This window comes from Palaemon carinicauda, chromosome 7 (assembly GCF_036898095.1).
Source record: "Palaemon carinicauda isolate YSFRI2023 chromosome 7, ASM3689809v2, whole genome shotgun sequence".
NCBI classification, from domain to species: domain Eukaryota; kingdom Metazoa; phylum Arthropoda; class Malacostraca; order Decapoda; family Palaemonidae; genus Palaemon; species Palaemon carinicauda.
The window spans coordinates 153,154,961-153,180,319 of record NC_090731.1 but is presented as its reverse complement, the minus strand read 5'-3'; the positions used below and the strand labels follow the sequence as shown (position 1 = coordinate 153,180,319).

Here is a 25,359-nt window from a genome sequence, read left to right as displayed (position 1 = left end):
GGTTTATCGCCAGGAGGAGTTTGGGGGAGACAGCCTTTGCTTTCCCTACTTTTAAGCTGGCTTATAGAGCGAGAGTCTGATATGACACAAGAGAAGTTCTCGGCTTGGGAGTTCCTGCCTCTGCCCAGATAGACTTCTCAAACCTCATAGACTCTCCCTGGCGCCTGGCCATGAGACGCTCCAAGATTTTACAGGTCGACTTCAGAGCTATTTTCGAGCGTTTGAAGTTTTGCTGTACAATTATGTCATGCATAAACAAGGCTTTCAGGGATGGCTCCAATGATCTGACAGCCACGTTATCTGCAGGAACAAGTCCCTCAGGGATGGCTCCAATGATCTGGCAGCCATGTTCACTGCAGGAGTACGTAAGAGGCAAGTGCGCTCAATGTGTTCATTGTCAAGACAAACTTCACAATGAAGTCTACCAGGCTGTCTTGACAGCATTTATGGAAGGCGACTGGATGGTCTCTCTCGACCTTCAGGAGGCATACTTCCACATTCCTATACACCCGGATTCCCAACCGTTTCTGAGGTTTGTTTACAGGAATGTGGGGTACCAGTTTCGAGCCCTGTGCTTTGGCCTTAGTCCTGCGCCTCTCGTGTTTACGAGGCTCATGAGGAATGTGGCAAAATCCCTCCATCTATCAGGGATCCGAGCCTCCCTGCACTTGGACGACTGGCTTCTCAGAGCATCGTCCAGTCTTCGCTGTCTGCAGGATCTACATTGGACGTTGAGTCTGCCCAGGGAGTTGGGACTTTTGGTCAACCTAAAAGTCCCAACTGATCCCATCCCAGATTATTCTATATTTGGGGATGGAGATTCGCAGTCAAGCCCTGCTCGAAGTCCAACTAATGCTGAAAAGAAAACGTTTATTCAGTCAGGAGTTGGAACAGTCTCGTAGGGACTCTCTCATCCCTGGAGCAGTTTGTCTCACTAGGGAGACTACCCCTTCTGCCTCTCCGGTTCCATCTAGCCTCTCACTGGAACTAGGACAAGACATTAGAGACGGTATCATTCCCAGTCTCCGAACCAGTAAAGGCATGCCTGAAATGGTGGGACAGCAATATCAGTCTGAGAGAGGGACTATCCCTAGCAGTCAAGAACCCAAACCACGTGTTGTCCTCAGACGCGTCGGGTTTGGGTTGGGGTGCGACCCTGGACGGTCGGGAATGCTCGGGTCTGTGGACCTCAAGTCAGAAGAGCATGCACATCAACGGCAAGGAGCTATTAGCAGTCCACTTGGCCTTGATGATATTAGAAAGCTTCTTCGAAACTAAGTGGTAGAGGTCAACTCAGACAACACCACAACTTTGGCGTACATCTCCAAGCAAGGAGGCACACACTCCTTCACGCTGCTCGAGATCGCAAGGGACCTTCTCTTATGGTCAAGAATTCGAGGCATCTCCCTGTTGACGAGATTCATCCAGGGGGACTTGAACGTCTTGGCAGACTGTCTCAGTCGGAGGGGTCAGGTGATACCCACGGAATGGACCCTCTACAAGGACGTGGGCAAGAGTCTTTGGGCTACTTGGGGTCAACCCACCATAGACCTCTTTGCCTCCTCGTTGACCAAAAGGTTACCAATCTATTGCTCTCCAGTCCTAGATACAGAAGCAATCTACATAGACGCGTTTCTACTGGATTGGTCTTTTATGGACTTATATGCATTCCCACCATTCAAGATAGTCAACAAGGTACTGCAGAAGTTCGTCTCTCACGAAGGGACAAGGTTGACGTTGGTTGCTACCCTCTGGCCCGCGAGAGAGTGGTTCACCGAGGTACTTCAATGGCTGGTAGACTTTCCAAGAAGTCTTCCTCTAAGGGTAGATCTGTTACGTCAGCCCCACGTAAAGAATGTCCATCAAAGCTTCCCTGCTCTTCGTCTGACTTCCTTCAGACTATCGAAAGACTCTCAAGAGCTAGAGGCTTTTCGAAGGAGGCAGTCAGTGCGATTGCAAGAGCTAGGAGAGCTTCTACCATTAGAGTATACCAGTCGAAGTGGGAAGTCTTTCGAGACTGGTGCAAGTCAGCATCTGTGTCCTCGTCGAGTACCTCTGTAGCCCAAATCGCAGATTTTCTTTTACATCTGAGAAAGGTTCGCTCCCTTTCAGCTCCCACGATTAAGGGCTACAGGAGCATGTTGGCTTCGGTCTTTCGACATAGAGGCTTAGATCTTTCCAACAATAAAGATCTCCAAGATCTCCTTAAGTCTTTCGAGACCTCTAAGGAACGTCGTTTGGCAACTCCTGGATGGAACTTAGACGTGGTCCTAAGGTTCCTCATGTCAGACAGGTTTGAGCCATTACATTCAGCCTCCCTGAAGGATCTCACCCTCAAGACACTTTTCCTAGTGTGCTTGGCTTCAGCTAAAAGGGTCAGTGAACTTCATGCCTTCAGTAAGAACATCGGCTTTTCTACAGAAAAAAGCCACTTGTTCACTTCAACTTGGTTTCCTGTCCAAAAATGAACTGCCTTCTCGTCCTTGGCCTAAATCTTTTGATATTCTTTGCTTATCAGAGATCGTAGGCAACGAACTGGAAAGAGTATTATGTCCTGTTAGAGCTCTTAAGTTCGATTTAGCCCGTACTAAGTCATTACGAGGTAAATCTGAGGCATTATGGTGCTCAGTTAAGAAACCTTCATTGCCTATGTCAAAGAATGCTTTGTCATATTTTATCAGATTTTTTTAATACGAGAAGCTCATTCTCACTTGAATGAGAAAGACCGATGTTTGCTTAAGGTTACGACACACGAAGTTAGAGATATAGCAACCTCCGTGGCCTTCAAGCAAAATAAATCTCTGCAAAGTATTATGGACGCGACTTTTTGGGGAAGCAAGTCAGTGTTCGCGTCATTTTACTTAATAGATGTCCAGACTCTTTACGAGGACTGCTACACACTGGGTCCATTCGTAGCAGCGAGTGCAGTAGTGGGTGAGGGTTCTACCACTACACTTCCCTAATTCCAATATCCTTTTAATCTGTCTCTTGAAATATTTTTAATATTGTTTTATGGGTTGTTCGGAAGGCTAAGAAGCCTTTCGCATCCTGGTTGATTTGGCGGGTGGTCAAAGTCATTTCTTGAGAGCGCCCAGATCAGGGGTTTGATGAGGTCCTGTTGTATGGGTTGCAGCCCTTGATACTTCAGCTCCTGGGAGTCTTTCAGCATCCTAAGAGGATCGCTGGGCTCCGTGAGGAAGACAGACTTACAAGGCAGAGTAATCGTCTAAGTCAACTTCCTTACCAGGTACCTATATATTTTGGTTTTGTTATATTGATAACTGTCAAAATGAAAAAACTCTTAGCTTATACGCTGTAAACTTAATTAACTCTGGTCTCTACCCACCGCCTTGGGTGTGAATCAGCTATTATATATTCACTGGCTAAGTTAAATATTTAAAAATGATATTTTAATTATAAGATAAATTTTTGAATATACTTACCCGGTGAATATATAAATTAAAGACCCTCCCTTCCTCCCCAATAGAGACGCAGCGGGACGAGAAGAATTGAAGGGTTTGTTTACATGCAAGAGTGGTATCTGGCCGACAGTTGGCGCTGGTGGGCACACCCGCAACCTTCATAGCGATCGCTCGCGAGTTTTTTGAGTGTGTTTTCTGTCGAGCCGCAGAGTTGCAGCTATTATATATTCACCGGGTAAGTATATTCAAAAATTTATTTTATAATTAAAATATCATTTTATGTATATTTTGTGTTGTTAGATGACAGTTTTCTTTAATGTTGTATGTGAAAACTGCTTAGTGATTTGGTAGGGAGATTTGCTACAATATTCAAGTGAGGAGTTTTATTTATATGGAAGGTACAGCAATGGAAGGAATAAAAATTCCATTATCAAAGAAAACATTTATGAAGTGAGATTGTATCAAGTGGGTTTGAGTGTGATTTCATTTTAAAATTAGGTTGCATTTTATCCTCTCTATCACATACCTTCTAAAGAGCATGATATGCAACTATATTACATTAGTACTTGCCTGCTAGTGTACTATTACTTATATGAAGCTAACGGTATCAATAGGCATGAGATGCGTTCACCCCTAGCACCCCCTATGGGATCTATGGGTTATCACAGGGTAGGGGGAGATTGGAGAGTTGGTAGAAAGTTTTAGATTTTTTGTAAGAGGCTGGAAAGCTTATGGTTTTGATAATTAAAGTATGATGAATACAATACTATACTAGGTAAAAATTTATATAGTAAATTTTACCAAAATTCCATCTACTGTATTATGTTATTGAAATGGCAAGAAAATTAGACCCGTACAATTTACAATACTCTTCCCAATTTCAGGTTATTTGCAGGGGTGATACCAAGAACTATGTGGATATCAATTGGAGGAGCAGTGTTTTTTGGGGCATATGAAAAGGCAAAAAATATTGTAAGTACGAGTTCTGGGAAATTATGATGAACTGACTCCTTTTAGTCAGTTCTGTAATCCTTTAAATAGCAAATTTGTTGATTGTACAGGTGTATATATACTGTATTGTTAATATTCATATCTCTTATTTCATTATGTATATAGGTAAAATTTCGTTACTCAGATAATAACAATGATAATGCCAACCAATATGAACATTTTTTTTTCACCTTTATTTGTGCTATTAGGATAAAAAATGGATTTTGAGCAAAGCAAAAAAGGGATTTTGACGAAGGAAAAATCTATTTCTGGGGAGAGACCTGTGACGGCCGGCGAAAAAGTCCTTCTTTGTACTTTTTCTGATATAAATCTTCCAAATATACCAGAGAAAATTAAAAGCATGGAATGCAGAGGTTACAACCCTCGCGCGAGCACCTTGTTGGTGTCGTATATCTAACAAGGGCGTTTGTAAAACACTATTCACAGGCTGTCTTCCATTTAGATAATCCCTTCATCAAAGGGGGAGGGCCGTGACAGGCCCTAGAGAATACAGTTGGGTTACCCTACCGACACCCACCACTCGCGCTCACTAGGTCATCCTTCTGTTTTGGACTTACCAGCAAAGTTGATAAGTGTTTTGCCCAGTGTTTTTCGAAGTGATTGTCGTTAATTCAACATGACTGACGTTGATACTTCACCCTTACCAATGTTAAGTACCATAGTTTGTTTTGGCAGCTTTTGACAGTACCGGGCATTGGTTCTGTTTCCAATATGGTGGTTTTTAGTTTTGGAAGCGATTGTCTTGCCGAGGTATCGGCAGCCATTTTGGGTTATGTTCGCTTCGGTAAATATTCTAGTTAATTTTGCCCATCTGGTACTCTGTCATCTTGGTTATATCACTTACGTTTTATGGCCTTTTAGTGTTATCATTAATTTTTACTATGGTATTTATTTGCTTGCAAGTCCAATTTGGACCTACGAAGAATAGCGATTTAAAGAATAGCGAATTAAAGTTTAGCGATTTAGTCTGTTAGTTTGTTCTCGCCTCAGAGGCTTCGTTTTAGACTATATCCTTGTTTTTTGTTACGTTATTCTTCGTTCTTGGTTATTACTAAGAAAAGCAATCAATTTTATTAATGTTCTTGTTTTATTGTGTGATGTTAGTTTTTTATTATGTAACCTTGAGAGCGAAAACAGAGACTGCTCGTTCCCTGTTCTTCAGATATGAGTTATCCTTCTCTCGTTTTCTTTGTTAGCTCGAGTAAGAGAGGTGAATTTCCCGTTCTCCGTTTTTATACGATCACGAGTTATTCAAGCCTCCTCTTAGTATCAGAGTTGATGATAGTACGTTTAATATTATAAACGTTTTTATTGATGTGGTTACTGTTAATATAGCTAACACTATTAATAGGTACGTTAGTGTATGAGTCATTAATTGGGGTCGTTTTATACCGACACCCTTAGCTCCGGAGTTATGCTTAGCTCCGCCTTGAGTTATGCTCCGCTATATGGATACTCATTGGGTGAGAACTAGTTAACGTTCAGGAGCAGATTTTTGGAGTGCAACGGTGTAATCCGGCACTCGGACTCCGGCTGAAGCCTTTTACACACGAACCTTTGTCATGTTTGATCATAATTACACCGTTACGGCACCCGATACACTGTTGAGTCCCAAAACAGTCCACTGTTCATCGCAGCACTAGACGACGGGTTTTATGACACTACCTGCCACCACCACAAAGTGTTTCATTTCATGTACTTGCTTCGCATAGTGTTTATAGAAGACCCTGGATGATTTCCACCCAGTGTATGAGTGGAGCCTTTCAAAGTCCATGTGTTGAAAGAAATTCAACGAAGAAGCAACTTTTCTCGGATCGTGACCTGCGGGTGTACTGTCAGGATCCGCTCTGCGAATAAAGTAGGTGAGCTTCACTCTCAGTTGTCTTAGGGATAGCTTTGATCCTGAAGTTTCACCTCTGAAGAGCTGTCCTCCCTTGAAGTCTGAAGTTCTTGGAAGATAGACCTTAAGACACTCTACTGGGCATAGAGTGACATCTTCCTTCCGTGGGCAGATTCTCCAAGGACCCCACCTCTTAGTGGGTAGCTCATTCTTGGCAAGAAAGGCAGGATCAGGAAAAAGGTTCAGTTCTCCTGTGTCTAGGAACTGAATATGGCCTTTGTTTATGGATAAGGCTACTATTTCACTAACTCTAGCCCCTGAGGCTATTGCAAACAGAAAGATGACTTTCTGTGTTAGATCCTTTAGAATACAATCCTCATTGTCTAGATTCAAAGCAAGACTTTGTCCAAAGACCACGTGATGGGCTTTGGAGGGGTTGCTGGCTGGAGTCTAGCACATGCTTTTTGGATCTTATTTAAGATTTCACTAGTGAGGTCCACCTCAAAGGCGTACAGAAGTGGTCTAGTCAGGGTCGACTTATACGTGGTAATCGTGGTGGAAGCCAAGCCTTGTTCGTGTAGGTATATGAAGAAAGCAGGACGGAAATCTATCGATATATCTGTTGGTTTCCTTGTTTTTACAAAGGACACCCATTTCTTCCATGACGATTCATATTGTCTCCTAGTCGAACTTGACTTATACTCTTCGATGAAGTCAACTTTATCCTTCGAGATTCCAAACTTTTTGTTCGCTGCTAGGGCGGGAAAATCATGAGATGTAGGTTGTTGGTTATCGAGGATGAAGCGTAGACAGTCGACTTCTGGACCAGTTGGGATAAAACTGGGTTTGGCAGAGGAAACAACTTCAGTTTCAATTCTAGAACTAGAGGGAACCAATTGTTTTTGGGCCATTTGGGGGCCACTACTGCTGCTGTCCCTCTGATGGATCTTAGCTTGTCGAGGACTCATAGCAGGAGATTGGTTGGTGGAAACAGGTAAATGCGATTCCACCTGTTCCAGCCAAGGGACATGGTGTCTATTGCTTCTGCTTGAGGGTCCGTATAAGGGGCTACGTAACGAGGTAGTTTCTTGTTGTCGCTCGTTGTGATGAGGTTGATCTGCAGTTCCGGGACTTTCCGAGATGAATGAGAATGAGTCTGCGTCTAGGGACCATTCTGTCTCTATCGGCTTTTGCCTGGATAGAGCATCCGCCGTCACATTGCGGAACCCTTGTAGGTGAACTGCTGATAAGTGCCATCCCCTCTTCCTTGCCAGGTAGAAGATGGCTAATATCACATGGTTGATGTGAGGTGATCTTGAGCCTTGTCAATTTAGACATTTTACTATCACTTCGTTGTCCAGGACCAATCTGATGTGGATTGCTCTGCGAGGGGATAGTTTCTTCAACGTCAGGAAAACTGCCATAGCTTCCGAGATGTTGATGTGAAATGTTTTGAATTGGTGCGACCAATTCCCTTGCACTTTTCTCTCGTGCTAGGCTCTTGGCTGTTGACCACGGCCTTAACAGTGTGCGCAATAGGGTCGGGGTCAACCTTAGTTGATCTCTTCAAGCGTTTGATGCATATCTTCTCCAGACTCCTGATGCATCCTTTAGAGGTGCTTTTAGCACCGGGTCTGTCACTGCTGCAAACTGGAGAGAGCCCAATACTCTTTCCTGTTGGCATCTTGAAATCCTCTTGTGACGGATTAGTCTCTTGACAGCTCCCGCTATCTCTCTCCTCTTCTTGGGTGGAATGGAGAGGTGGTGTGACTTTAAGTCCCATTGGATTCCTAACCATTGGAACTTCTGAGCTGGAGAAAGGCGAGACTTCTAGCGATTGATCTTGATGCCCAGATGTTCCAGGAACTGGATCACCTTTTTGGCTGCTTGCAGACAAGTAGTCTTGGATGCTGCTCACACCAGCCAATCGTCTAGATATGCTACCACTTGAACTCCTTCGGAGCGTAGCTACTGGATGATTGTGTCTGCTAGCTTCGTGAATATCCTTGGGGCTATGTTCAGTCTGAAGGGCATTGCTCTGAAGACAAATCTCTTCCTCCGTAGCTTGAATCCTAGGTAGGAGGAGAAGGGGCGGCTGACTGGCAGATGCCAGTAAGCATCTGCCAAGTCTATTGAGACTGTGTACGCCCCTTTCGGTAGAAGGGTCCTTATGTGTTGCAAAGTAAGCATTCGGAACTTGTTGTTCTCGATGAACTCGTTGAGTGGAGACAAGTCTAGAATGACTCTGAGTTTGTCTGAGTCTTTCTTGGGAACACAAAACAGCCTTCCCTGGAATTTGATGTACTTCACTTTCCTTATTACCTTCTTGTTCAAGAGTTCTGAGGTATATTCTTCTAACGAGGGGGTGGAGTGTTGGAAGAATTCTGGAAAACGGGGTGGAGTTCTGTTCCCTTTCCATGCGAGTCCATTCGTGATTAGGCTGTGGGCCCAGGGATCGAAGGTCCAACGATCCCAAAAGTGGTACAGTCTGCCCCCTACCTGGAACCCCTCATTGCTTGGGGGGTCCTGAGGACCTGTTTCCGTGACCACATCCTCCTCGGCCCCGTGAGGGGTTTCCGGAGGAACTTCTCCTTGGGCCTTTCCCTTTGTAAGGATGAAAGGTAGTCGAGTGCCTCTCAAAGCCAAGGTTAAATGCTGGCGACTGGGCTACCAGCTGTTGAGGGACCATTTGGAAGGTGGTCTGAGGCTGTGCTACCAGTTGAGGCATCGTGGCCATGGTCACGGCAGGAAGTTGCGCAGGTCTGCGTTGTCTCCTTGCCTTTTTGTTCTAAGGCTGGGGACCTCCGTCTGAGGAAGATTTCCTCTTTGAGGTCATGCCCCACTTTTGGAGAAGGTTCATATTCTCCGTGGTTGCTCTGGCTATGGCCCTCGGCCCATTTCCTGTGAGAAAAGGTCCTTACCCCAGATGCACGATGAAATCAGCTTCCTGGGTTCGTGTTTTACTGTCGTTGAGGCAAACACATGCTCTCTGCAGGCTCTCCTCGCTCTGATGAAAGCATATAAGTCTTTCACAAGGGTTCGCCAGGAAAATATAAATTTCTGGGGCGTTATGTAGGCCTGCGCTCATTTCCAGGCAGTTCTGATGAGAAAGGGAGGCCGCAAGTCTCTCTTTTATCTCCTGTTCCCTCCTCAGAAGATGGTCTGGCAACTTCGGAAGGTTCTCATTGAACTGCTGGCCTGCTATCTCTGGATCCAATTTTAAGATGGAGAAGGTTAGGTGGATGTCTTTCCACTTTTCCTCTCAGGCAGGCATTGCTAGAGAGAATGGTTTACATTCCCCTAGAGTTGGGCAGGGTTTGCCTTCTTCGACTGCCTTGATGACAAAGTCTAGAGCTTTCTCCGAAAAGGGGAAAGAGATGGAGGAAGGAGCAATAAAGGTGGGGTGCCTCTTGCTCAGTGCTGAGACTTTGGAGTTGGTGTATCCAGCTCCTTTCAAGGATTTTAGGAGGATGGCTTGCGCCTTGTCATGTTCGAAGACAATGACTTCTTTCAGTACCATTTCCTCATGGGATACAAGTTCATCCCGCAGTCTCACATAACAGTCTGGGTAAGCTGAAAAGCTAGGCCAGAACTCAAGATCCTCAAATAGTTTGGCTCCTAACTTCTCTGAGACGAATAGTTTCCCATTCATCATGGGCATATGCTCTGCATACCTCCAGGGGTTGGTTTTGGAGCAGTGAGGGAGATCCGATACTCTAAGGGGCTTCTTCGTGGAGCCCCTGGAAGGTCCAGGGCGATCCCTTTCCTGTATCAGCCTCTGATTTTGCTGGATGGACTGCTTCATCATCTCCTGTTCCTTCTGGAACACTTCCAACATCCGCTGGATCGACGTGAGGATCGCCACACTCTTGTCAACCTGTGTAGCTGGTTAAGGAGTTGGGGCTGGAGAGGTTAATGGCATAGGTTGGTATGCTGTCATGGTGAACTGAGGGTCTTCAGTTACCGTCGAAACGGATCCTTCTTCCTCCATTCGTGGTTGTTCCACGTCTTCTTCAGGGCCTCCTTGCAGTAGGTCCTGTTCCGTGTCAGTGGACACTTCTGACATCCATTCTTGGTGGATGTCCATGCCTTCCAGTGCCTTGTGTATGTCCACATCGATCTTCAGTTGTATGAGAGGAGGCTGGACCTGTTCCTGGGGCACTACTGTGTTTGGTAGAGCCTTCGGGAACAGAAGGCACCTTAGGTAGTCGTTGGGTAGGTATGGTCCCGGTGAGTTCTTTTGGAACCGTCTCCCTCGCTGTGTCCCTAGTCTCCAAGTTGACTGGGAGGGCTTCTCCGAAGCCGTTGGCCAGCAGGGTTGAGCAGGTAGGGCAACCCTTCGGATCCCAATACTTTAGGACTCCCGACACGATACAACAGGGGCCACGAGTCATTCACATTGTGTCCACAAAAGTCCTTACCCTTGTGGTTGCAGAACAAGGCTGCACACCTCTCCATTGGCTCCACCTGTAAAGGAAAAGGATCCAATGTGTATTGTGGTTTTATATCATTGATATAAAGCATACATTTTATTAACAATAGTAATCACTATTGTATATAATAGCTTAGGATAGTAAGCTGGAAAGGAAGTAGAAAAGACACATATCTGTTTCCTCTCCCAGGCCATTGCTGAGACCTCCGTCAGTAATAATATTTGGTTTCCCTGATAGAGAGAATACAAGGTAGAAGAAACTCTAGGCACTAGAGTTAGGGTTAGTAAGTGTCTATACTAACATTATCCACCTGTAGTATATATTAATACTGATCGGTGATTTTTTAGGGTCCCGATGATCGAAGAAACCATCTGGGTGTTGAGGGAATACTCAACCTCAACATAATATTGTGGTCCCAGCAATAGACTGTGATAGGAAACACAGAATATGTTAGAAAATATGTGTACTACTGTATATTTGTATACTGTAGTTCAACCGGCGTACTGCCAGGGTTAGGTTAGTACCTGGCGGCACTAACTGATAGAGAGAGAGAAAGCATAAGGAAGGAGAGTTTCCTATTATTATAGTTTAGCACAACAATTGGAAGTGTAGGAGGACTATCAGGCCGTCTACTGTCTCCTTGCCAGAATGAGAGTTCCAATGGAAGGGGTAAGAATCCATCTGATTCTGGCTTCCACCCATCCACAAAAGGCCTACCACCGGCTATACCGACGGCGGCAATAATTGTGGATGGCAGACCAAGAGAGGGCTGAGGACTCCTCAAAAGTATGTTAGGTTTCCCACCGGCAGCCGTCAGGGCCGGCTCAATCTTCCCCCCGTGATATTCACTTCTGGTGAAGGAAGGACATAAGGGGGAAGGTGGCTGAGGCGGCTGAACTAACTGCCATCGGCAGGGTACCCTCCGGTAACGCAGTCAACCTGGTATGCCGGGATGACTGTCAGAATACCGGTGAAAGAATGTTGCGACGGCTATGATGTCACTAAAGGACAGAAGTGGTAAGGGAAAGGGTCTTGTAGTTCACTGAGAAGAGAGGTGGCAGCAGGTATGCTGCCTACCTTCTCCAGTGGACTGAGGAAGCCTGGCTTCCTGTGCTGACGATGTCGTCGGCAGTAGAAGAAACATGGTTCCTTTGCTGGTGACATCGTCGGCGGCAAGACAAGGGCACCCTGAGTTAATTACTATCTGACCCAAAGCCAGAGATGGCAAGAACTCTGTTCTACTCGACGGCAATGAAGAAAGACAGTGGTTGCTGCCTGTAGCGGTGGTGGCACTCAGGGAGAGAGGGAGGAAGGGTTTAGCCTCCTCTCTGAGAGTGAATGTATATCGAACCTTATCCATAGATTCTAGAGGATGTAAGTCCTCATCTGAATCAATAAGGAACAATAGGGCGAGGCTAAACATGGGGAATTACTTTACTAACGTATATATGAGCAAGGCTAGCCTAGCTCTGGTAGGAACCACGGCCAAGGTTGGTACCGCCGGGGCTCCCGTCGCATACGAAAAGTAAAGTTACATAACAGGAAGAGGAATAATAATATAATCTGTATACACAATCTTCACTTGTATAATTTGTCTAACTAGCTAATAGCTAAATTCCGGGATATGTCGCCCTACTAACTAAATAAAATGCAATAATAACGGGCGACTGCGTTCGTAAAATGGCAGCCTCCGGTTCGTGGTAACGCTCAACCAAACACACTTAAATTATTGAAATTTAACTGTGAGAAGGGAGCCTAAATTTATACACAGGAAAGAATTTCCAGAGGATGAAGATGCTGGAGATTGCATGATGAATATTCTGATAACTTGCAACAAAACTCCGGGTTAACTTGGGAGAACACCTAGCTTAAAGCGCTACAAGGAAAGGAATGGCGGCCGGTAGTAATACAGATAGGAGGTCCACCGGGTACCTAGATCAGCACCCCTTTCTTTTTGCCACTCTTCACCCTTACATCAAAGAGTTAAATCTTTTCGGGGTGAAGATTGCTATGTGTCGTACCTAAAAGAATACGTCCCCTGATATTATGCTATATCCTTAATTGGATACTCGCGCCAGGAGTTAGAATCCTGGAGACCTTCGGTTTAATTCTCTGGGAGTATCACTGCAGCAAATATCCCTTAGAAGGCTACCTAAAGGAACCCTTCCATCAGGACGACATGGCCCGACCCCAAAAAGAATATTTTTAGAAAAGGATATAATGTAGGTATATGTCGACAAGGTCAAGTTGTGAACATTAAGGAACTCTCTTCAGGTGATAAACCTTTGGTGGATGAGATTAAAAAACGGCAGTGATTTTTTAAAATACAGTATATCTTCAATACCCAACTATAGTTTGAAATCTAAAGGAAGGAGCCAGAGGTCATTAGGCAAATGCAAGGAAGTCTAAATAAAAGTCGTAAATAATGTTCATAAAATTTATAGTTTTACAACCAAAACTAACAATTTTATCATAATGCTCCATAGGCACGGAGAAGCCTTGCGTTGTTTCCAGCTTACAGATTAGTGAAGCGGTGGTGTAGGCTAGGTGAAATCTACCAAATAAAGCTTTTCTTGTAACAATGACAACATTTCATAGATTTATAAGATGTACAAGAATGTGGAATACATGTTTAGTAAGTCTTTCAGGTAAGGAAATGACATGTACCTAATATCCACATGAGAGGAAGAGGGTCTGTAAGTCAGTCTTACTTCATTGCCACGATTTGAAAGAAGAGGGTGGTTAGGATGGAGTAGAAGACTGTTTTCACGTCTTCTCCGGATTTGTTAACAATTGTTGCACTGTGTATAATTATGATATTTTAATTATAAAATAAATTTTTGAATATACTTACCCGGTGAATATATAGCTGCAACTCTGTTGCTCGACAGACAAACTGTACAGAAAAAACTCGCCAGCGATCGCTATACAAGTTGCGGGTGTGCCCAACAGCGCCATCTGTCGACCAGATACCAAGCTCAATGTAAACAAAGACTCAATTTTCTCCTCGTCCCACTGCGTCTCTATTGGGGAGGAAGGGAGGGTCATTTAATTTATATATTCACCGGGTAAGTATATTCAAAAATTTATTTTATAATTAAAATATCATTTTTAAATATTTAACTTAGCCGGTGAATATATAGCTGATTCACACCCAGGATGGTGGGTAGAGACCAGTAATATATGTTTACATTTTATGAGCTAAGAGTTTTTTATTTCATTTTAGAAGTTATCAAAATAACAAAAACAAAATAAATAGGTACCTGGTAAGGAAATCGACTTGAACAATTACTCTGCCTTTTAAGTACGTCTTCCTTACGGAGCCTCGCGATCCTCTTAGGATGCTGATCGACCCCTAGGAGCTGGAGTATCAAGGGTTGCAACCCATACAACAGGACCTCATCAAACCCCTAATCTAGGCGCTCTCAAGAAATGACTTTGACCACCCGCCAAGTCAACCAGGATGCGAAAGGCTTCTTAGCCTTCCGGACAACCCATAAAAACAACATTAAAAAACATTTGAAGAGAAAGATTAAAAGGATCTGGAATTAGGGAATTGTAGTGGTTGAGCCCTCACCCACTACTGCACTCGCTGCTACGAATGGTCCCAGTGTGTAGCAGTCCTCGTAAAGAGACTGGACATCCTTTAGATAAAAAGACGCGAACACTGACTTGCTTCTCCAATAGGTTGCGTCCATTATACTTCGCAGAGATCTATTTTGCTTAAAGGCCACGGAAGTTGCAACAGCTCTAACTTTGTGCGTCTTCACCTTAAGCAAAGCTCGGTCTTCCTCACTCAGATGTGAATGAGCTTCTCGTATTAACAGTCTGATAAAGTATGATAAAGAATTCTTTGACATAGGCAAAGATGGTTTCTTAACTGAACACCATAAAGCTTCAGATTGGCCTCGTAAAGGTTTGGTACGCTTTAAATAGAACTTAAGAGCTCTCACAGGGCATAAGACTCTTTCTAGTTCATTGCCTACAATCTCCGATAAGCTGGGAATATCGAAAGATTTAGGCCAAGGCCGAGAAGGCAGCACATTTTTGGCTAGAAAACCAAGTTGTAGCGAACAGGTGGCTTTTTCTGACGAAAATCCGATGTTCTTGCTGAAGGCATGAATCTCACTGACTCTTTTAGCTGAGGCTAAGCATACCAGGAAAAGAGTCTTTAGAGTGAGATCTTTCAGGGAGGCTGATTGTAGCGGCTCAAACCTGTCTGACATGAGGAATCTTAGTACCACGTCTAAATTCCAACCAGGGGTAGCCAAACGACGCTCCTTGGTGGTCTCAAAAGACTTAAGGAGGTCTTGAAGATCTTTATTGTTGGAAAGATCTAAGCCTCTATGCCGGAAGACCGATGCCAACATGCTTCTGTAGCCCTTGATAGTGGGAGCTGAAAGGGATCGTCCTTTTTTCTGGTATAAGAGAAAATCAGCTATTTGAGCTACAGAGGTACTGTTCGAGGATACAGAAACTGACTTGCACCAGTCTCGGAAGACTTCCCACTTCGATTGGTAGACTCTAATGGTGGATGCTCTCCTTGCTCTAGCAATCGCACTGGCTGCCTCCTTCGAAAAGCCTCTAGCTCTCGAGAGTCTTTCGATAGTCTGAAGGCAGTCAGACGAAGAGCGAGGAGGCTTTGGTGTACCTTCTTTACGTGAGGCTGACGTAGAAGGTCCACCCTTAGAGTAAGACTTCTGGGAACGTCTACTAGCCATCGAAGTACCTCGGTGAACCATTCTCTCGCGGGCCAGAGGGAAGCAACTAACGTCAACCTTGTCCCTTCGTGAGAGGCGAACTTCTGCAGTACCTTGTTGACAATCTTGAACGGTGGGAATGCGTAGAGATCCAGATGTGACCAATCTAGGAGGAAGGCATCTATATGTATTGCTGCTGGGTCCGGGACTGGGGAGCAATAGATTGGAAGCCTCTTGGTCAGCGAGGTTGCAAAGAGATCTATGGTTGGTTGGCCCCAAGTGGCCCAAAGTCTCTTGCACACATCCTTGTGGAGGGTCCATTCTGTTGGAATTACTTGCCCTTTCCGACTGAGACAATCTGCTATGACATTCAAGTTGCCTAGGATGAACCTCGTTACTAGGGAGATGTCTTGACCTTTTGACCAGATGAGCAGGTCCCTTGCGATCTCGTACAACGTCAGTGAGTGGGTACCTCCTTGTTTGGAGATGTACGCCAAGGCCGTGGTGTTGTCTGAGTTTACTTCCACCACTTTGCCTCGAAGGAGAGACTTGAAGCTTTTCAAGGCCAGATGTACTGCCAACAGCTCCTTGCAGTTGATATGCATGCTCCTCTGACTCGAGTTCCACAGTCCTGAGCATTCCCGACCGTCTAGTGTCGCGCCCCAGCCCACGTCCGATGCGTCCGAGAAGAGAACGTGGTTGGGAGTCTGAACAGCCAGGGGAAGACCCTCTCTTAGGTTGATATTGTCCTTCCACCAAGTCAGACAAGACTTTATCTTTTCGGAAATCGGGATCGAGACCGCTTCTAGCGTCTTGTCCTTTTTCCAGTGAAAAGCTAGATGGTATTGAAGAGGACGGAGGTGTAGTCTTCCTAGTGACACAAAATGTTCCACGGATGACAGCGTCCCTACCAGACTCATCCACAGCCTGACTGAGCAGCGTTCCTTCTTCAGCATCTTCTGGATGGATAGCAGGGCTTGATCTATTCTGGGGGCTGATCGTCTTGTTGTTCAGCAACGTCCTCATCAGATAGTTCCTCATCCGAAAACTGATGAGGAAACGGCAACGGAGTGGGCAACGTCTGGCTCGCTGAGTCCGGTCGCACTGGTGCATGCGTGACGGAGCCGGACGCAACATCATGGAACTGCTGCACAGTCTGTGAACTGTCAACAACCATGGGTGCGCGAGGAAGCACAGCGTCCACCCGAGACTGTCTAGACCGTCTGGGTTGTGCAGTCAACACCATACCGGGTTGCTGAGGTTGACGCACTGCGTCAAAACAAGTCACCTCTGCTGGTTGTTGAACGTCCTGAACGTCAACAACCACCTCCGAGCGTTGCTTAACGTCAACGTGCGGCTGGCAACCCACACTGGGTCGCATCGGTGGAGGAACCACCTCAACTGGCAGACGCGAGAAGGTTACCTCAGCGTCAACAGGACGCACAACCGACCGGTTGGAAGGTTGTTGGCCAGAAGGTTCGGCAGCAACCTTCTCCGCATTAAAGTCCTCTATCAAGGACGCAAGCTTGGACTGCATGTCTTGCAGCAAAGCCCATTTAGGGTCTACGGGAGCAGGTGCGGCAACAGACGGGGTTAGCGACTGAGGCGGTACCGCTTTCCATCCCTGAAAGCCTTGTTTATGCATGACATAATTGTACAGCAAAACTTCAAAGGCTCGAAAACAGCTGTGAAGTTGACCTGTAAAAAACTTGGAGCGTCTCCTGGCCAGGCGCCAGGGAGAGTCTACGAGATTTGAGAAGTCTATCTGGGCAGAGGCATGAACTCCCAAGCCGAGAACTTCTCTCGTGTCATATCAGACTCTCGCTCTATAAGCCAGTTTAAAAGAAGGGAAAGCAAAGGCTGTATCCCCCAAACTCCTCCTGGTGATAAACCAGTCGCCTAGCAAACGTAAAGCTCTCTAGGAGAGCGAGAGAGCACTAGCTTAAAAACAACGGCTTCGAAGTAGCTAGGCCTAGTGTAAGCTCTGACGTTTAGGCGAACGAGGAGCAGCAGTTACAAAAAGATCCGGACAAAGATCCTTAAAAAAAAAAAAATCATCATGATTTAATTAAAGTCCATAGAGGGCTAAGCAGCTTTAGGCTCCTCTCCATCTGACAGAGTCCTCAAGGTAATATCAGTAGGAGGGGGAACAGCAACTTCCTCATCTACAGGAACCTTGTCCGATAAAAGCTGAGTCTCAAGCAAGGGAGGGACCTACCGTGGTGGCAATGCTTTACAAGCAGAGTCCACACTCACTGGTGCATTAGTAGCGGACCAGGACGCAACGTCATGTAACTGCTTGACAGTCTGTGAACTGTCAACAACTGAACTGTCAACCACAACAGGTGCTTGAGGACGCACAGCGTCCACTCGAGACTGCTTTGACTGCCTAGACTGAGCAGTCAAAACAACTCTAGAATGCGGAGGTTGACGCGCAGCGTCAAAACAAGTCAACTCCGATTGTTAGCGAACGTCTTGAACGTCAACAGGAGCATCAGCAAGTAGCCTAACGTCCAAATGCGGCTGAAAAACCACACGAGACCGCATCGAGTGTGGTTTTAAACAACCTGACTGACGTGACTTAGCTACGCCAACGTCAACAGGAAGCACAAAGGAACGTTAGGTTGGCTGAAAGCCAGGATCTCGATGAGATAAACGGCTAGACTCAACGGACTAATCGGCAGAATAGTCTTCCATAAGGGAGACAAGCATATTCTGCATGTCTTGCCGTACAACCCATTAAGGATCAACGGAAATGGTTGTGGTAAGAGACGAGGGTAACGTCTGTGACCGCAACACTTTGCCAACCAAAAAAGACTCTCGGAGTCTGTGTTACGCTTTTGTTAGGCGGCGAGCAGTTATCCGATGACTGCATAGGGTCAGAGCTGTCCTAATGGCTGTAGCCAGGACGCTGGACCTGTCCTGAAAGGACTGACTTTCGCTTAAGGGCTTCGAAACCTTGTGACAGGTTTCTTATGCGAAAAGACTTCGGATGACGAGGAGAAAAAACGTCTCTCTCGTCTTATGGTAGGGGAGATCTTGGTAAGATACACCCGATACCATAGAGGGAAACGTTTGTTCGTTGATCAAGGCCTCTCGAACCCATAAGTCGTTCGACATTACTTCTCCCCTGTTTGGGAGCTTGCAAGAGGTCCCGGACTAGGTGAACGACAGGCACGAACAGACGAACCCTCGGACGCAACACTGTAACACTTTGCGCATATCACTTTATCACTTCGATTTTCTGTTTTGCACTTATTTCACTGAAATCGAAACTTTTACTGATTTCTACCTGAAACATGCAAGTCTACCCTTCATTAAAAGGTAGTAATTGCGAAATCAGTCGTATAATGCAAGCTCATTAATACCAGCAAAAAACAGAAAACATATTTAAAGATAAAAAATTCAGTGGCTGGGAAAGAGACTAAACACTAGTTCATATAAACTACGTTTTCAATTTCTCACCGCACATAGCCTGGGGACGAGAATAAAAAACTAAAAACGTTTTATCCTTCCTCCCCGTACGGAGACTAGGGACGAGAGTAAGTCGAGAACAACGTTACCCGCTTGAACGGAACGTTTTCTCTCCTCTCTCTCCCTCCGTCTCTATCTCTCTCTCTCTCTTGATTTCGCACCTAAGAGAAGAGCCCAATTACATTTCGTCAAAAAGACATGTTATTTGACCAAAGGAAAAAACTGAAAGGTTTTTCAATTAAAAAGTTCCTTTAAGCTTTGAAAGAATAATGAACAAAACGTCAGAATCGATTTACTCTTTCTGCAAAATGAAACCGTGATACTCTCTCTCTCTATCGTAACGATAGAGCGCAAACTGCGTAGTATAAATAAACTAAACGTTAGTTCATCTTTGAAAACAGTACGAAGACTATTCAAAGAAATTCTTTCATAAAATATTTATTAAAAATATTCATTTAAAAGGTTTTAAAACATTAGCTCTTTAAAAGCTATTTACGATTGCAAAGGGCTCAACGTTGTTTAACTTCGGTTTCCAAGTTAGGACCGCCTACTCTCAGGAAAGGTCGCATATAAACAAAACATTAAAATTTATTTTTATATGTTTATAATAAATGGAAATTTAATCGAAGAGGCCTAATAAAGCGGAGAGATATAAAAAATATAGAGGAAAATCTATAATTAATTTATAACGTGATAAGATAATTACTAAAAGCCTAAACACACTTCCGTCTAAGGGAAGGGTCCGCCATTTAAAAGTGAAAGAAAGTCCATACTCTCTTTGTCACCATAATTAAATCTATCCAAAACGAGTTCAAGATTTAAGATGAAGATAAAACACCTGCATTGCGAAAGCTCAAAACCAGAATATAGTACTTCACCAATATGATGTGAAAAACTCCAGTTTAGCAACAGCGAGTAAAGTACGTCTTGTCGACACGTCGACAGAGAGAAAATTGAGTCTTTGTTTACATTGAGCTTGGTATCTGGTCGACAGATGGCGCTGTTGGGCACACCCGCAACTTGTATAGCGATCGCTGGCGAGTTTTTTCTGTACAGTTTGTCTGTCGAGCAACAGAGTTGCAGCTATATATTCACCGGCTAAGTTAAATATTTAAAACTTGTTTTTGGGTGATTATGATCTGCATTCTTTGTTTCCCGAGACAATTTTTTAATTTAGAGAATCTTATGAGGAGTGCATAGGCCTCGTTCCTTTCTGGGATGAATGTTTCAGGATCAGATTTAAAGTTCAAAGCATAGGCCCCTTTCAGTTCACAAAATAATTTTTTTTCTTTTTGCTTTGTCAGGGAATCGAAGGTATAAACCTATAAAAGTGTCAGTCTTTTGGTTTCAGAACAATCCCTCAGCAGTTCACCAGGATGGTGGTACCGATTACGTAGGCTATGTATCTTGTAACTCAGTTTTTCAATAACCTGACATTTGGTTATTTTTTACATACATTGAACAGGATGCAGATTCAATCAGTATACTGTAGCTGCTCATGTTTCTAGAGGTTGGGACTTATCGTCTATTTAAAAGTATTTTTGCCAATTCAGATTCTTTACTTGAGGATATTAATAAAGGTACCCTTTTTTATTTTTCCATTAGAAAAGGTTAGTCAAACTTGCCTTATATTATTAAAAATTCAAAGAATAAAGTCTCTGGCAGTTCAGATATGCTGAGATTTTAATGGACTATGATGTCTTTAGGAAAATCCATTCCGATAGGCAAGTTACCATGAGACCTTTTCAAGTTTATCTCGATGTTTTTGATTACCCATTGATACTGCTTGTCCTAATGAATAAAAGTCTTATAATTACTCTTTAATATCATTAAAAGCCAAACTGCAACCGTATTTGGAAAAGGAGAATGCTACCAGTCTAGGTCCCCAATTGCAAAAGCAGTTCAGCAGAAAAGAAACAGATCACTGCATTAAAGAAATAAACTAGTAAAGAATGATAGCAAAACAAAACTATTCAAGATACTAATGTTAGGTAAATAACAACTTTGAAATGATATTTAGGTTTACCTGCTTACAGTAACAATTTCTCTAACCCTTTTTATTAATTATTTCCTTTACTTTCTTTTTCCCCCTTTTTTCATATGCATTTGTCATAAATAATTTTGTGTTAATTTTGCAATCTTTATTATCTTTTGTGGTACCATCTGTTACAATCAGTACAAAATACCGAGGTCACCCCCCCCAATTACTCCAAATCAACTATTTTCAAGAAAATCCAATGTAGCAACTGTATTCTATGAACTACTACAGGATACATTTGAAACTGTATTCACCATACAAGTTTTTATTCAAGTTGAAATGTTCGGTAAAAACTTAATTACAAGTTTCACTTCTTAGAGGTTTACATAAAACAAATTTACGAGACAAATTTAATTATGCAAACTATACAGTATTTTTTTTTTTACGATTCATACTTTATTCCTTTATTTCATTACAATCTGAAATCAGCACCATCTTTTTTGTTCGTCCAGAACGGGACCCCAATTTTTCTAGCTCTCTAACAACATTCATCCCCTCAACAACAGATCCAAAGACAACATGGGCACCATCTAACCATGGTGTTTCTGCTGTTGTGATGAAAAACTGTGAGCCATTAGTGTTGGGTCCAGCATTTGCCATTGACAGCAGACCAGGACCAGTGTGTTTTAACTTGAAATTCTCATCCCTGGAAAGTGAGCATACAGTAAACATTAATTTTCAGGAATTCCTGTTAAAAATGCATACATAATATACATTGCATCAGTAGAACAGGCATACCTTAAAGCTATGTATACTTCATAGCACTGTATACACAAAGAGATTTAAGTAAAAGTTTTGCAACCAATGCTTGCTGGTAAAGCCTAAAGACAAAGCATTACAAATTGTACTAAATGGGTAATCATTCAGTGATGTCACCATGTTTAGTGTATACAGTATATGCACAAGGGACCGAGAGAGCAAACAAATGAAACTTGGAGCTTGGCAAACTCCACTATAAAATATAATTAACATACATACTATGAATGACCTGTAGTAATTTCAAGGGGGATTTACTATATACAATAGAAAAAACTTCAAAAAATTCATATAAGACCCTAAATAGTGTATATATACACTTATTTCAATGGACAAGGAAATCCATGTCATGTTAACTTTTCCTGTTCATGACTGAAAAGCTTCGAATAACCATATTTAATCCTACTATATATATGATGCCTACTCCCCTTCAATAAGTTTTCCTTAACCCTTTTACCCCCAATGGACGTACCCGTACGTTTCACAAAACTCATCCCTTTACCCCCATGGATGTACTGGTACGTCCTTGCAAAAAACTGCTATTTACATTTTTTTTTTTTTTTTATATTTTTGATAACTTTATGAGAAACTTCAGGCATTTTAAAAAAGAATGAGACCAACCTGACCTCTCTGACAAAAATTAAGGCTGTTAAGAGCAACTTAAAAAATATATATATTGCAAAATGTGCTTGAAAAAAAAAAAAAATGCCTGGGGGTTAAGGGTTGGAAAGTTCCAAATAGCCTGGGGGTAAAAGGGATAATATCAATAGTCCTGGAAAAAGGCAATTGCTCCATGAATAAATGCTGTACTGTTATGCAACTGTTAGCATCACTAAATGACAGAGCACTCCCTACAAACACAAGATGTGAAGATGATCATCTTGAATGTCAACACCTTAGAAATTCAAATCTGTGCATATAATCAAAATTTTCACAATCTCTCCCCTTACCCAATGTAGTCACATCAATGAACCCTAATGAGAATAAATCCAAAATTGTAGAATTTAGTGATGGTTGAGTGGCTTCTATATATTCCTGCTCCATGAATGGCAAAAAGTTTCCACATTTGAGGAAGCTTAAGAAGGGGAGGAGACTTCATACCTATTGACTTTTAATCTTAAATTGTTACAAACTAATTTCAGACATGATCATGACCCTATGAGAACTAGAAGCCAGGTCATATTCTTTGGAATTTGCTTTTCCTATTATATTACTAAGTACATATCAGAAAAAGGCTAACCTCTCTGACTGGGCAATAAAAATTACATCACTATGAGAGGTTGTAAGGAAGCCATGAAAATGGAAGACTTTGATAAGACGTAACCTTTAAGGTAGGAAGAACATAACAAGAATAAGGAATTAGCAGAGAGATCTATTGTCCAGACGCTGGTAAAAAAAAAAAAAAAAAAAAAAAAAAAAAAAAAAAGAGAGAGAGAGAGAGAGAGAGAGAGAGAGAATATTAACATGGTTTAGACGTAGTGTCCAGAAGCTGGGGAAAAAAAGTTGAAAATTGAAAGATTAATATGGTTTAGACATAAATTGTCCAGAGGCTGAAAACTGAAAGATTGACATGGCTTGGACATGTAGTTTGGAGAAGCTGGTAAAAAGGGCTTAAAGATTAACATCGTTTAGACATGTAATGTCTAGAAGCTAGTAAAAAAGTCTGAACACTGAAAGATTAATATGGTTTGGACATGTAATGAGAAGGAATGAAAAATATATAGTCAGAAAAACAAAAATAGTAAATATTGAAGTAGCAGGATGAAGACTTGTAGCTCTGGTGGAAATTCAGATGACAACAAACAAGATAATAAGAGGGAATGGAGAAGTCACTTGCCAAGCGTGGATCCATTCCAACACATATCAAAATATTGTCTGTTAAGAGAAAATCATTTCCTACCAGCATGGACCTTGCTAAATCAACTTCTTAAATAAAATAGTCTAATATCTTCCATTCAAGAAAATCATAACTTTACTTTAAGCACTTACTTGAACTTGGTTCCATAAATAGATTTGCCGCCAGTCCCATTCCCATGTGTGAAATCTCCGCCTTGGCACATAAAATTCGGGATAATTCTATGAAAGGAAGAACCCTTATATCCAAAGCCCTGCTCTCCTGTACACAACTGGCGGAAATTTTCTGATGTCTTTGGGACGATGTCTGATCGTAACTGTAAGTATCACAATAATAAATTAAAATTCTATAGGTCCAAACATTAATATACTACAATGACTTGCAATTTAAATTTACCTAAAGCTAGTAACAATATAAATTCTAAAGTGACAGCACATGAGTTTGTCACTAGATATAAGGATAACACACATAACAGAATAGAATAACTTTATTGGTGAAAATAAAGGTAATTGTTTACAACACCACGCTCTCCATTTACTCCAAAATAATGCAATCCTCATCTTCTTGCACAGTAATTAGGTGGTTATTTAAATTATGGGAAAGCAATAATTAGCAAGATATGTTGAGGAAGGGGTTATAAAAAGAAAATAGCTCGGTTTCCTCACTAAACGACTTGGAACTGACATGTCAATATCGTCAACCAAACAGAATTCGCGATGCCAGCGTACATAAACAGAAGTTCGTGATGCCATCGTACATTTGATACACTGTATATTCAAAATATACTTAATAAAAAATTGGGTGATTACTCAACAGTGTCACTATTGTAACTTGCATATTTTACGGACACTTATGAGTAATTAATCCATTTTTAATTAAGTATATTTTGAATATACAGTATATCAAATGTACGCTGGCATCACAAACTTTCTTTATGTACGCTGGCATCTGTTTGGTTGACGATGTTGACATGTCAGTTCCAAGTCATTTAGTGAGAAAACCGAGCTATTTTCTTTTTATAACCCCTTCCCCCTTCTTCAGCATATCTTGTTAATTATTGCTTTCCCAGAATTTAAATAACCACCTAATTACTGTGCAAGAAGATGAGAACTGCAGGATTGCATTATTTTGGAGTAAATTGGGAGCATGGTGTTGTAAACAATTACAAAATTAAATAGGATAACTTTATCAGTGAAAATCATATGTAATAATATGAATTTATTGATTTGAAGCGCGTTGGGTACATTTAATTAGACGTAGCAAACCCTACCCCCCCGGAAGCCCAGGAAGGTAAGGATAAGGCTCCTAGGTTAGGTTAGGTGGGGAACGGATCTTTTTCTATAGAAAACCTAGTTTTTTCCCTAGGTTACATTACCCTGTAATACAATACAATAATACCGGGGAACCTGAGGTTAGGTAGTGCTCTTGCGTCTGTATACCATGTAAAATCGTATTTTTTTTTCTCTGCCCCAACTAAGTAAAAAGGGTATCATTTCTTAATTAATCATGTTAGATTATATTAATATGCATTCCATTATTTTTTAAAATTTGACCCAACATTCTACAAACGATCCATTTATATAACCCACCTCCATCACTATCCTCCCCACAGGTTTTCCGTCGGCTTCCATATCAAAATAAACTTTTGGCAATGTGGACTGACTTCTAGAAGAAAGGTTGACTCCTGAAGCGGCAGCTGAAAAGGCCACTCCAGTTCCCAGTAAACGAGTTATGGATGATCGCAACATTTTCGGAATTTCCGACTTGTTTACAATCCTCGAATCCCGAAGACCCGAAGCCGGCAACGACCAAGTTACACAAGGTACTTAG

The 25,359-nt window shown here is 42.6% G+C and overlaps 2 protein-coding genes across 2 annotated transcripts in view; one reads left to right on the top strand and one right to left on the bottom strand.

Moving 5' to 3' along the window:
* The window catches only part of LOC137644070 (mitochondrial S-adenosylmethionine carrier protein), a 45,994-nt gene extending 41,422 nt beyond the window's left edge, over nt 1-4,572 (top strand). Inside the window, exon 7 of the mRNA XM_068376976.1 lies at nt 4,307-4,572. Within this exon, the coding sequence (XP_068233077.1) occupies nt 4,307-4,421 (115 nt within the window). The 3' untranslated portion in view covers nt 4,422-4,572. The remainder of the gene's footprint in view (nt 1-4,306) is intronic.
* A 16,682-nt stretch (nt 4,573-21,254) lies between these two features.
* Nucleotides 21,255-25,359, bottom strand: part of LOC137644069 (peptidyl-prolyl cis-trans isomerase-like) — a 4,107-nt gene continuing 2 nt past the window's right edge. Inside the window, exons 1-3 of the mRNA XM_068376975.1 lie at nt 25,119-25,359; nt 23,664-23,845; nt 21,255-21,564 (exon numbers count right to left, since the gene is read on the bottom strand). The exon at nt 25,119-25,359 is cut by the window's right edge and continues 2 nt beyond it. Coding sequence (XP_068233076.1) covers nt 21,315-21,564; nt 23,664-23,845; nt 25,119-25,277 — 591 coding nt within the window. The 5' untranslated portion in view covers nt 25,278-25,359 and the 3' untranslated portion in view covers nt 21,255-21,314. The remainder of the gene's footprint in view (nt 21,565-23,663; nt 23,846-25,118) is intronic.